At 45.6% G+C, this 12,333-nt stretch overlaps 1 protein-coding gene across 4 annotated transcripts in view; it reads left to right on the forward strand.

Annotated features, from left to right (window-relative positions):
• The window catches only part of tmem129 (transmembrane protein 129, E3 ubiquitin protein ligase), a 30,085-nt gene that overhangs the window by 12,321 nt on the left and 5,431 nt on the right, over nucleotides 1-12,333 (forward strand). For 2 of the 4 annotated variants that reach the window (XM_041991238.1, XM_041991240.1), the window contains exon 3: nucleotides 1,831-2,091. The exons of 1 other annotated variant lie outside the window; for it this stretch is intronic. In XM_041991238.1, coding sequence (XP_041847172.1) covers nucleotides 1,831-2,091 — 261 coding nt within the window. The remainder of the gene's footprint in view (nucleotides 1-1,830; nucleotides 2,092-12,333) is intronic. One more of the 4 variants, XM_041991237.1, reaches the window with a different exon arrangement.

The following is a 12,333-nucleotide window of genomic DNA, read 5'->3' on the forward strand; positions in this document are numbered from 1 at the left end:
TGTAGCAGTAGTAGTAGTGGTAGTAGTAGTGGTTGTAGTGGTAGTAGTAGTAGTAGTGGTAGTAGTAGTGGTTGTAGTGGTAGTAGTAGTAGTAGTAGTAGCAGTGGTAGTAGTAGTGGTAGTAGTAGTGGTTGTAGTGGTAGTAGCAGTAGTAGTAGCAGTAGTAGTGGTTGTAGTGGTAGTAGTAGTAGTGGTAGTAGTAGTGGTTGTAGTGGTAGTAGTAGTGGTAGTAGTAGTAGTAGTACTAGTAGCAGTAGTAGTGGTAGTAGTAGTGGTTGTAGTGGTAGTAGTAGTAGTAGTAGCAGTAGTAGTGGTAGTAGTAGTGGTTGTAGTGGTAGTAGTAGTAGTAGTGGTTGTAGTGGTAGTAGTAGTAGTAGTAGCAGTAGTAGTGGTAGTAGTAGCAGTAGTAGTGGTAGTAGTAGTAGTAGTAGTAGTAGTAGCAGTAGTAGTGGTTGTAGTGGTAGTAGTAGTAGTAGCGTTAGCAGTAGTAGTGGTTGTAGTGGTAGTAGTAGTAGCAGTTGTAGCAGTAGTAGTAGTGGTAGTAGTAGTGGTTGTAGTGGTAGTAGTAGTAGTAGTAGCAGTAGTAGTGGTAGTAGTAGTGGTTGTAGTGGTAGTAGTAGTAGTGGTAGTAGTAGTGGTTGTAGTGGTAGTAGTAGTAGTAGTAGCAGTAGTAGTGGTAGTAGTAGCAGTAGTAGCAGTAGTAGTAGCAGTAGTAGTGGTAGTAGTAGCAGTAGTAGCAGTAGTAGTAGCAGTAGTAGTGGTAGTAGTAGCAGTAGTAGCAGTAGTAGTGGTAGTAGTAGCAGTAGTAGTGGTAGTAGTAGCAGTAGTAGCGGTAGTAGTAGCAGTAGTAGCAGTAGTAGCAGTAGTAGTAGTAGTAGCGGTAGTAGCGGTAGTAGTAGCAGTAGTAGCAGTAGTAGCGGTAGTAACGGTAGTGGTAGTAGTAGCAGTAGTAGCACTAGTAGCAGTAGTAGTGGTAGTAGTAGCAGTAGTAGTGGTAGTAGTAGCAGTAGTAGTAGTAGCAGTTGTAGTGGTAGTAGTAGCGGTAGTAGTGGTAGTAGTAGCAGTAGTGGTGGTAGTAGTAGCGGTAGTAGTAGCAGTAGTAGTAGTAGCAGTAGTAGTGGTAGTAGTAGCGGTAGTAGTGGTAGTAGTAGCAGTAGTAGCAGTAGTAGTGGTAGTAGTAGCGGTAGTAGCGGTAGTAGTAGCAGTAGTAGCGGTAGTTGTAGCAGTAGTAGTGGTAGTAGTAGCGGTAGTAGCGGAAGTAGTAGCAGTAGTAGCAGTAGTAGTAGTAGCAGTAGTAGTGGTAGTAGTAGCAGTAGTAGTGGTAGTAGTAGCAGTAGTAGTGGTAGTAGTAGCGGTAGTAGTGGTAGTAGTAGCAGTAGTAGCAGTAGTAGTGGTAGTAGTAGCGGTAGTAGCGGTAGTAGCGGTAGTAGTAGCAGTAGTAGTGGTAGTAGTAGCGGTAGTAGCGGAAGTAGTAGCAGTAGTAGCAGTAGTAGTAGTAGCAGTAGTAGTGGTAGTAGTAGCAGTAGTAGTGGTAGTAGCAGTAGTAGTGGTAGTAGTAGCAGTAGTAGCTGTAGTAGTAGTGGTAGTAGTAGCGGTAGTAGCGGTAGTAGTAGCAGTAGTAGTAGTAGCAGTAGTAGTGGTAGTAGTAGCAGTAGTAGTGGTAGTAGTAGCAGTAGTAGCAGTAGTAGTGGTAGTAGTAGCGGTAGTAGCGGTAGTAGTAGCAGTAGTAGTGGTAGTAGTAGCAGTAGTAGCAGTAGTAGTAGCAGTAGTAGCAGTAGGTGGATCTTGGTGGACAGTTTTCATTCATTCTAATGAAGGTCTCTGTTTCAGCAGGTGAGTGATGGCTGGACAGTTTTCCTCCTCGTGTCCCTCCTCCTCCACCTGGCCAGCTGGATGCTGGTCATCTACTGGTCCTGCTGTCACTGGAAGCATCACCCCATCAGCAGGGCCCTGCAGGCCCACGTACAGCCTCCTTACTCCAGCTGGGGCTCCGTGGCAACCAGCATTAACACAGAGTTCAGACGCATAGATAAGTTTGCTACCGGAGTGCCTGGAGCCAGAGTCATCGTCACTGACAGCTGGGTGTTAAAGGTGAGTCAGGGTGGCGTGGCCAGAGGCGGAGAGGTGAACAGGTCTGGATTATATTCAGTACTGCAGGTCAGGAAGTGTTTTCTCTGCTGTTTGAAGTAAAGGAAAAGACCAAGTGGATGGGTGGAGGCGAAGAAAGTGCACCAGCAGCAGCGTCACCATCTCACATTCCTGAGCAGTTTGATCCTCTTTCCTTTTGTCGATTTAGTTTTTATTGGAAGTATTTTTCATTTTCGTAGGAAGACAAGAACAAAACATACCAACTAACAAAAAAATAACATCACAAAGTAGACACAGATACTGTGTGAAGAGCCAACCAGTCCAGTCACTCTGTACTTTTAACTCTTTTTAACTATTTTTTTGTTTTCTTTTTTCTGTGTACTTATTGTTTTATCGGCCATAAGTAGCTGCCCCCTCAATATGTGTGTTGAGAGAGTTTTGTACTTTTTATTGCAGCAGAACTTTTACTTTCATGGGGAGTTGGGACCGTGCAGCGAGTACATGCCGCTCGCTTTGTTTACTCCAGGTATCAACTGATTGCCATGAAGTCGGCCGAACTAGCGCACAGACCCACGGACTTACTGGCTGAAAACTGGAGGAAAACACACCGGGGATGCAGAGGACGACAAAAGAAAAGAAAGAAGGAAGGCGGCGAGACAGCAGAGACGTACAGAGAGGAAAAGGTATAAGCTGTGTCTCCTGTCTGTTATAATGGGGAACGTGAGGTCACTGGTGAATAAGATGGAGGAGCTGACAGTATTGGGAGTGTAGCTTCATGTGCTTCGTAGAGACATGGCTGCATCAGAATATTCCCAATGACAACGTATCCTCCATCGCAGGCTTTCACACTGTCCGCTCTGACAGAAACTGCACCACCAGTGGAAAGGGGGCGGGAGTTTGCTGTTCTTGTCAACAACCGGTGGTGTAACCCCACCCACATAACCGGACATTGAACTGTGTGCTGGTGGACCATATGATCTGCCTAGGGAATTTTCCCGTGTTGTATGCCAATCCTAAGATGCCTACAGTTCCTCCCCTCCCCCCACTGGCTAGATCAGACCACAACCTCATTCATCTGTCTTCATGCTATGTTCCTGTGGTGAAGAGGCAGCCGGGGACCACAAGGGCTGCTAGGAGACGGTCGGATGAGGCGTTGGAGAAATCACAGGGATGCTTTAAAGCAACAGACTGGCGAGCACTCAGAGCCCCACGGTGAGGACATGGATGGGCTCGCTGAGTGTGTCTCACACTACATAGATTTCTGTACTGATAGCATCGTCCCAACACAGTCTGTTGTTACCCAAATAACAAGCCGTGAGAGACAAAAGACATCAAAGCCCTCCTCAACGACAAGAAGAGGGCTTTCAGGGCTGGAGACAGAGAGGAGGGACAATCCAGAGCTCACTGAGGGCCCGACCCCATGACGCCGGATTGCAGCAAAACCACAAAAGTATTTCAGCAAACCTCCTTTTGATCCCCACGAAGCAGGGATCAGCCGCCATGACACCGACCAGGTCTGAAGCAGGAACCAAGAGGATCGGTTTGAGTCCTCTACCGTCTGCCGTACTGTGTGGACAGCGAAGCTGCACAACTCGAGGATATGACGTCAACGTGACGAACACACACCGATTCCCAGTCCACCTTCCTCAAGATTTTATGTTTTATAGTCCAGAGTTTTTTAAAGAAGCAGCTCGACTTCTTCATTAGTCCAAAGAAAAGTTTCTCTTTTGCTTCGCAGTGAGTCTTTACCTGCACATGCGTTGTTCTTCTCTAGCTTTGAAGTGTTACTCTCTAGCGACCCCACAGCCTGTAGTATGTACTACAGCGGTGTCGTGGGGATGTTGAAGCCTTTCTCTAGTTTTCACACCGTTTTCACACCTGAACCCGCTTCGGTGCCATGTGGACATAGTCTGAGAGTCAAGATCAGGGAGGCTAAGGACAATTACAGGAGAAAACTGGGGTGGAAACTCCAACAGAACAACATGAGAGAGTTTTGGAGCGGGATGAAGACCATCGCTGGTTTCAGGCCATCCAGCAGTGGAGGAGCTGAGGACGGTGAGGACAGGGCCAACGAGCTGAACATGGTTTTTAACTGGACTCTGCAGCGATTCTCAGCCCCCTTCTAACTGGTCAGGAACAAGCCTGAAACCTCGCCACACCACCCTCTCTCCCTCCCTCTCTCCGGTGATAGACCTCACGATCCTCCCCCACCTGTCAGCTTCACATGTAATCTGGTTGAGAAACAGCTGAGAAGACTCCACTCAGGCAGGCAGCAGGACCGGATGGGGTGAGTCCCCGTTTCCTTAAAGCCGGTGCCTTCAGCTCGGTGGAGTCTTACACTACATCTTCATGATAGTCTGAGTCTACAGAGGGTCCCAGTGTGGTGGAAGACGTCATGCCTCGTTCCTGTACCAAAGACCCCACTTCCCAGTGGCCTCAGGACTACAGACCCGTGGCACTGACCTCATGTCATGAAGACCCTTGCGAGACTCATACTGGATCAGCTCCGACCCATGGTTAGACCACACATGGACCCCCTTCAGTTCACGTACCAGCCTCGTCTTGGAGTTGAGGATGCTGTCGTCTACCTGCTCAACCGTGTCTACGCCCACCTGGACCAGCCGGCGAACACTGTGAGGGTCGTGTTTTTTGACTTGTCCAGTACTTTCAGCACCATCAGGCCGGCCCTCCTGGTGAGAAGCTGATAGCAATGCAGGTGGAGGATTCTCTGGTGTCCTGGATTGTGGACTACCTGACCGGAGGACCACAGTATGTGCGCCTGCAGCGCTGTGTGTCAGACACGGGGTCAGCAACACTGGAGCACCACAACGGACTGTCCTTTCCCCCTTTCTGTTCCCCCTCCACACATCTGGCTGCAGCTCCTGCAGAGACCTGCTGCCTTCAGAAGGTTCTGATGACTCTGCTGTAGGTGGATGCATCAGGGAGGAGATGAGGTGGAATATCCAGCTGATGTGGACTCCTTTGTCACATGGTGATAGGAGAACCATCTGAAGCTTGATGTGACAAAGACTCAGGAACTGATGGTGGATTTTAGGAGATCCAGAACACCAGCGACACCTGTTTCAGTCCAGGTGTGAATGAGGAAGTGGTGAAGGGTTACAGGTACCTTGGAGTGCATGTTGACAGTAAACTGGACTGGGTTAAGAACACCGCTGCACTTTACAAGAAGGGCCAGAGCGTCTCTCTTTGTTGAGGCGGCTAAGGTGGTTTAACATCTGCCAAACGCTGCTCAGGATGTTTTATGAGTGTGTGGTGGCCAGTGCTATCCTCTATGCTGCTGCATGCTGCAGCAGGCTGAGGGTTGCAGACACAAACAAGCCAGTAACGTGGTGGGATGGAGCTGGACTCTCTGACGTGGTGGAGAGGAGAATGTTGTCCATAATAAAGACAATACTGAACGATACCTCCCACTCGCTTCACAACCTGCTGATCAGCCACAGGAGGACGTTCAGAGAGAGACGGATACCACCTCAATGCTCCACCCAACCACACAGGAAGTCATTCTTACCTGCAGCCATCACACTGTACAACTCCTCCATATAACATCCACTGTTATACATTTACACTCTGCTCTACATTTACTTTTTACTGTCGTACTGATGATACTGTACATAATACTCACTGCAGGACTGATCCTGGACCTGTTTATAGAGATATCCTAACTAATCTGTCATTTTTATCTTCATCCTTTCTTTATCTGGTATGGAGTGCCTGTGTGCACACAGTTTTCTCCGGGATTAATAAAGTTTTCTAATTCGGATTCTGAAGTCTGTGTCAACTTTTCCAGGACGTAGATTCCCTCCATAATCTCCAACCACTGATCTCGGGTAGGCGGTCCTGTTTACTCCAGTTTTTCTGATAGCTTTTTACCAGCTTTTAACAGAATCTTAACCAGGTATCTGTCTTTCAACTGTACATGTCCTTCATAAAATAAATACAGTACGGTACAGGACACGAGGACCATATAACCACGGATTTTCAGTAGTGAAATGTATCGTCTTATTTTCTCACATTTCCAGAAAATGTGAGCGTGATCTGCATTCAGCGCTCCGCAGTCTCTCCAGCAGGGTATGTTGAATAAAAAACGTACCAGGTTTTTCCAGAACTCCCTCCAGAGCCACCAACTAGTGGATGTTTGATGCATTTTCCACATATTCAGCCAATCTTTGTCTTTCAGATGTGCTTCTGATTTTGGTTTCTTTGCTTTGGTTATGATTTGTACCAGATCATTCGCCTCTCTGGAGGGATCCATCCTGATCTTCTTACAATAGTTTCTAAGCTGCAGGTATCTATAGAGTTCATGTTTGTCCAAATCATATTTTTCTTTTATTCCGTGGAAACTCTCCAGCTGTCCATCTTTCAGTAAAACACACCATGGTCTCATTATTTGTATTAAAAAAGTTAGTAGGAAGGTTTCATCTGTAATTTTCATTTTTAATAATTCTATTTAATACTTTCCATGTGTTCTTTATATTATTCTTGTTGTTTTCTAGTGTTTTTGAAAAAGTAATCATTTTTACTTTTGCTTATTATTTTGTTTAGTTTATTTTTATATAACTTTGAATTCTTTTTTGCTGCTCCTCTTCATGAAAAAAATCTTTGTATAATGTCTTTTTCTTTTTTCAAGCATTTAAAAGGCTTTTTGTAAGCCAAGGTTTTTCAGCCGTGTTAAAGTTTTTCAGCCGCGTTAAGGTTTTTTAGCCTTGTTAAGGTTTTTCACCCATGTTAAGGTTTTTCAGCCATGTTAAGGTTTTTCAGCCATGTTAAGGTTTTTCAGCCTCGTTAAGGTTTTTCAGCCGCGTTAAGGTTTTTTAGCCATGTTAAGGTTTTTCAGCCGTGTTAAGGTTTTTCAGCCTCGTTAAGGTTTTTCAGCCGCGTTAAGGTTTTTCAGCCATGTTAAGGTTTTTCAGCCTCGTTAAGGTTTTTCAGCCGCGTTAAGGTTTTTTAGCCATGTTAAGGTTTTTTAGCCTTGTTAAGGTTTTTCAGCCGCGTTAAGGTTTTTTAGCCATGTTAAGGTTTTTTAGCCTTGTTAAGGTTTTTCAGCCATGTTAAGGTTTTTCAGCCATGTTAAGGTTTTTTAACCTTGTTAAGGTTTTTCAGCCGTGTTAAAGTTTTTCAGCCGCGTTAAGGTTTTTTAGCCTTGTTAAGGTTTTTCAGCCGTGTTAAGGTTTTTCAGCCATGTTAAGGTTTTTCAGCCTCGTTAAGGTTTTTCAGCCGTGTTAAGGTTTTTCAGCCGTGTTAAGGTTTTTCAGCCGCGTTAAGGTTTTTTAGCCATGTTAAGGTTTTTTAGCCTTGTTAAGGTTTTTCAGCCATGTTAAGGTTTTTCAGCCGTGTTAAGGTTTTTCAGCCTCGTTAAGGTTTTTCAGCCGTGTTAAGGTTTTTTAGCCGTGTTAAGGTTTTTTAGCCATGTTAAGGTTTTTTAGCCGTGTTAAGGTTTTTTAGCCATGTTAAGGTTTTTCAGCCATGTTAAGGTTTTTCAGCCTCGTTAAGGTTTTTCAGCCGTGTTAGGGTTTTTCAGCCATGTTAAGGTTTTTTAGCCTTGTTAAGGTTTTTCAGCCGTGTTAAAGTTTTTCAGCCGCGTTAAGGTTTTTTAGCCTTGTTAAGGTTTTTCAGCCGTGTTAAGGTTTTTCAGCCATGTTAAGGTTTTTCAGCCTCGTTAAGGTTTTTCAGCCGTGTTAAGGTTTTTCAGCCGTGTTAAGGTTTTTTAGCCTTGTTAAGGTTTTTCAGCCGTGTTAAGGTTTTTCAGCCATGTTAAGGTTTTTCAGCCGCGTTAAGGTTTTTCAGCCGCGTTAAGGTTTTTCAGCCGCGTTAAGGTTTTTCAGCCGCGTTAAAGTTTTTCAGCCGCGTTAAGGTTTTTCAGCCGCGTTAAGGTTTTTCAGCCGTGCTAAGGTTTTTCAGCCGTGTTTTTGTTCAGTTTTTTTGTCACAAGAGGAATGTTTATCATAAAGATTTATTATTACTGTTATAAAAGCATGGTAGCCTTTATCATTTTATTTTAGCCTTTATCCTCTTCATTATAGAATGCGCCGCTAGGTGGCAGCAGCAATTGTAGTAGCTCTGTTTTTAACTTGTGATTTTTTGCAATATAGCCGTCTTTTTTAAGATATCAGCTGTCAATCTGTGTCTGTTCGGGTAGATTTTTTCACGCTGGTCAGAGGCTGTGCTATACGGGAGATTTTTCTGAATATTTTTTCTTTTTTGCAAGACTTGTTATTGTGAGTCTCCATGGCAACGAGACTTGTTTACCATCGGGATCAACTGATAAAACTCTCCAAACTCAAGATTATCAGTGAAACAACACTTCAAATCCCAACGGAGTTGAAAAGAAAGAGAAGAGGATGCAGGGCAGGAGCGAGGCAGAGAGAAAAACGGTGGCGATTCAAACTGTTTCTTCCAACGGTTGTTATGGGAAACGTGAGATCGCTAGTTAACAAAATTGATGAACTTCAGGTGCTAACCAGGTCTCTTAAAGAATACAGAGAGTGCAGTATTATGTGCTTCACCGAGACATGGCTGCAGGAACACATCCCAGACTGTAATGCGTCTGTACACGGCTTCAGGACGGTCCGTGCAGACCGCAATAAACAACTCAGCGGGAAGCTGAAGGGAGGTGGAATTGCGGTGCTGGTAAACCAGCGCTGGTGTCATCCTGAACATGTCACTGTTAAAGAGAAGATCTGCAAAAGAGACATTGAACTGCTAGCTGTGAGTCTCCGCCCGTATTATTTACCCAGAGAGTTCACATGCGTTATTCTGGTAGCGGTATATATATTACCTGGTACCGCTCCAGACGCAGCCTGTGATGTCATTAACTCTGTAGTGGCCAGGCTTCAAACACAACATCCAAACGCATTTGTGGCGATCTCTGGAGATTTTAACAACATCTCCCTCTCTGCAACTCTACCAACTTTCCAACAGTTTGTCAGCTGCTCCACCAGAGAAAACAAAACGTTGGACTTATTTTATGCAAATATTAAAAATGCATACAGCTCCTTTGCCCTGCCACCTTTAGGAAGATCAGACCATAACCTAGTTCTTCTCTCCTCCTCCTACAAGCCCATCGTTCAGCAGCAACCAGTCATTAGAAAGGCTATTAGAACCTGGTCTAATGAAGCTGAAGATGCTCTGAGAGGATGCTTCGAGGCTACAGACTGGAACGTCCTATGTGAACCTCATGGAGATGACATCAATGCCTTGACTGAGTGTGTGACAGATTATATTAACTTCTGTGTGGACAGCACCGTTCCAACAAGAACAGTGAGGTGCTTCCCCAATAACAAACCCTGGATCACCAGTGACCTGAAAAAAGCTGCTGAACATCAAAAAGAAAGCTTTTAGGGATGGAGACAGGGAGTTATTGAAGTCCACACAAAAACAACTTAAAACACAAATGAAGAAGTGCAAGGAGGACTACAGGAAGAAGTTGGAAAGTAAGCTTCAGAAAAACAATGTGAGGGATGTGTGGTCAGGAATGAAGAAGATCACTGGCTTCGGGATAAAGGAGGATCAGACTGATGGAGGTCTGGACAGAGCGAATGAACTGAACATGTTCTTCAATAGGTTTAGCTCACCTCCTGCTTCAACCCCAACTAGCCACACACCCTCCATGAGCCCACAGCTTTCCTGTCACACCTCCACTCTGTCACCCTGCAGCTCAGTCAAGGACCTGGACACAACCTCATCTCCCTCCACATCAGGACTTCCTGAAACCTCCTCTGCCTCCACCTCCACTCTGTCTGTCTCCTGTAACCAAGTCATGCAACAACTGGTGAAACTGAACCAGAACAAGGCTGCAGGTCCAGATGGTGTCAGTCCCAGAGTTCTCAAGACCTGCTCAAAACAACTATGTCCGATTCTCCAGCACCTGTTCAACACCAGCCTGAGCCAGAGAAGAATCCCGGTGCTGTGGAAAACATCCTGCCTTGTTCCAGTGCCTAAAAAACCACAACCAGCTGAACCAAAAGACTACAGACCAGTCGCCCTGACATCTCACGTCATGAAAGTCCTGGAGAGACTCTTACTGGCTCACCTCAGCAAGCAGGTGAACACCTTTCAGGACCCACTACAGTTTGCATACCGTAATGGGCTTGGGGTTGAAGATGCCATCATATACCTGCTTCAGAGAGCCCACTCTCATCTGGACCAGTCAGGCAGCACTTTGAGGGTCATGTTCTTTGATTTCTCAAGTGCTTTTAATACAATTCAGCCTGCTCTGCTGTGTGAGAAGCTGCAGAAATTCCAGGTGGATCCCTCCACAACCACCTGGATTTACGACTACCTCACAAACAGACCACAGTTTGTGAGACTGAAAGGTTGTGTGTCTGAGATGGTGGTCAGCTGCACTGGAACACCACAAGGGACTGTACTTTCACCATTTCTATTCACGCTGTACACCTCAGACTTCCAGTACAACTCTGAGTTCTGTCATCTGCAGAAATACTCTGATGACTCAGCAGTTGTTGGGTGTATCAGTGATGGACAAGAAGCAGAGTACAGAGAACTGGTCGGTCAGTTTGTGAAATGGTGCGGTGACAATCATCTCATCTTGAATACCAAGAAAACAAAGGAGATGATTGTTGACTTCAGGAGGAACAAGAACACACATAGAAGTGTTTCCATCATGGGAGAGGAGGTGGAGGTGGTGGAGGAATACAAGTACCTTGGAGTTCAGCTGGACAACAGACTTGAGTGGAAAAGCAACACTGAGTACATTTACAAGAAAGGTCAGAGCAGACTCTACTTCTTAAGGAAGCTGAGATCTTTTAACGTCTGCACCAAAATGTTGCAAATGTTCTACAGGTCTGTTGTTGAAAGTGCAATCAGCTTTGCAGCAATCTGCTGGGGCAGCGGCATCAGAACCAGAGACTTGAAAAGAATTAACAAACTGATCAAGAAAGCCGGTTCTGTGCTTGGAGTAACTCTGGAGCCGCTGGAGTTGATCATCAAAAAAAGAATTCTGTACAAGCTGACGAAGATAATGGAAGATCCTTCACACCCTCTACACAACGCCGTGACGAAACAACAGAGTGTGTTCAGTGGGAGGCTTGTTCAAGTCCGATGCAAGACAGAGAGATACAGAAGATCCTTCCTTCCAGCAGCTATCAGGCTGAAGAACAAAGCCCTTAATTAATTAATGTGATTGTTTTACTAAAAAATTACTACTACTACAATATTGAATTTCCCTTTGGGATTAATAAAGTATTTTTCATTCATTTTCATTCATTCATTCATTTCATTCATTCATTCATTCATCAACATCATCCACGTAGACCTTACTCCAATTAAAGCTCTTTATTTCATTTTTAAGTGCCTGTATTGATTGTTCTTTTATTTGTCTTATTATTTTGTACCTTAGTAGATCATGCTTTTTCTTATTGATTTGCATTGGCAGATGGTCACTAGACTCATCAATAATTAATCCACTTTCTGATCAACTATAACCATATAACCATAACCTGGTGGTTGATGGTGGATCCTGGACCTGGTGGTTGATGGTGGATCCTGGACCTGGTGGTTGATGGTGGATCCTGGACCTGGTGGTTGATGGTGGAACCTGGACCTGGTGGTTGATGGTGGATCTGGACCTGGTGGTTGATGGTGGATCTGGACCTGGTGGTTGATGGTGGATCCTGGACCTGGTGGTTGATGGTGGATCCTGGGCCTGGTGGTTGATGGTGGATCCTGGGCCTGGTGGTTGATGGTGGATCTGGACCTGGTGGTTGATGGTGGATCTGGACCTGGTGGTTGATGGTGGATCTTGGACCTGGTGGTTGATGGTGGATCTGGACCTGGTGGTTGATGGTGGATCCTGGACCTGGTGGTTGATGGTGGATCCTGGACCTGGTGGTTGATGGTGGATCCTGGACCTGATGGTTGATGGTGGATCCTGGGCCTGGTGGTTGATGGTGGATCCTGGACCTGGTGGTTGATGGTGGATCCTGGGCCTGGTGGTTGATGGTGGATCCTGGACCTGGTGGTTGATGGTGGATCCTGGCCTGGTGGTTGATGGTGGAACCTGGGCCTGGTGGTTGATGGTGGATCCTGGACCTGGTGGTTGATGGTGGATCCTGGACCTGGTGGTTGATGGTGGATCCTGGGCCTGGTGGTTGATGGTGGATCTGGACCTGGTGGTTGATGGTGGATCTGGACCTGGTGGTTGATGGTGGATCTTGGACCTGGTGGTTGATGGTGGATCTGGACCTGGTGGTTGATGGTGGATCCTGG

Source organism: Melanotaenia boesemani, chromosome 7 (genome assembly GCF_017639745.1).
Source record: "Melanotaenia boesemani isolate fMelBoe1 chromosome 7, fMelBoe1.pri, whole genome shotgun sequence".
Classification (NCBI taxonomy): Eukaryota; Metazoa; Chordata; class Actinopteri; order Atheriniformes; family Melanotaeniidae; genus Melanotaenia; species Melanotaenia boesemani.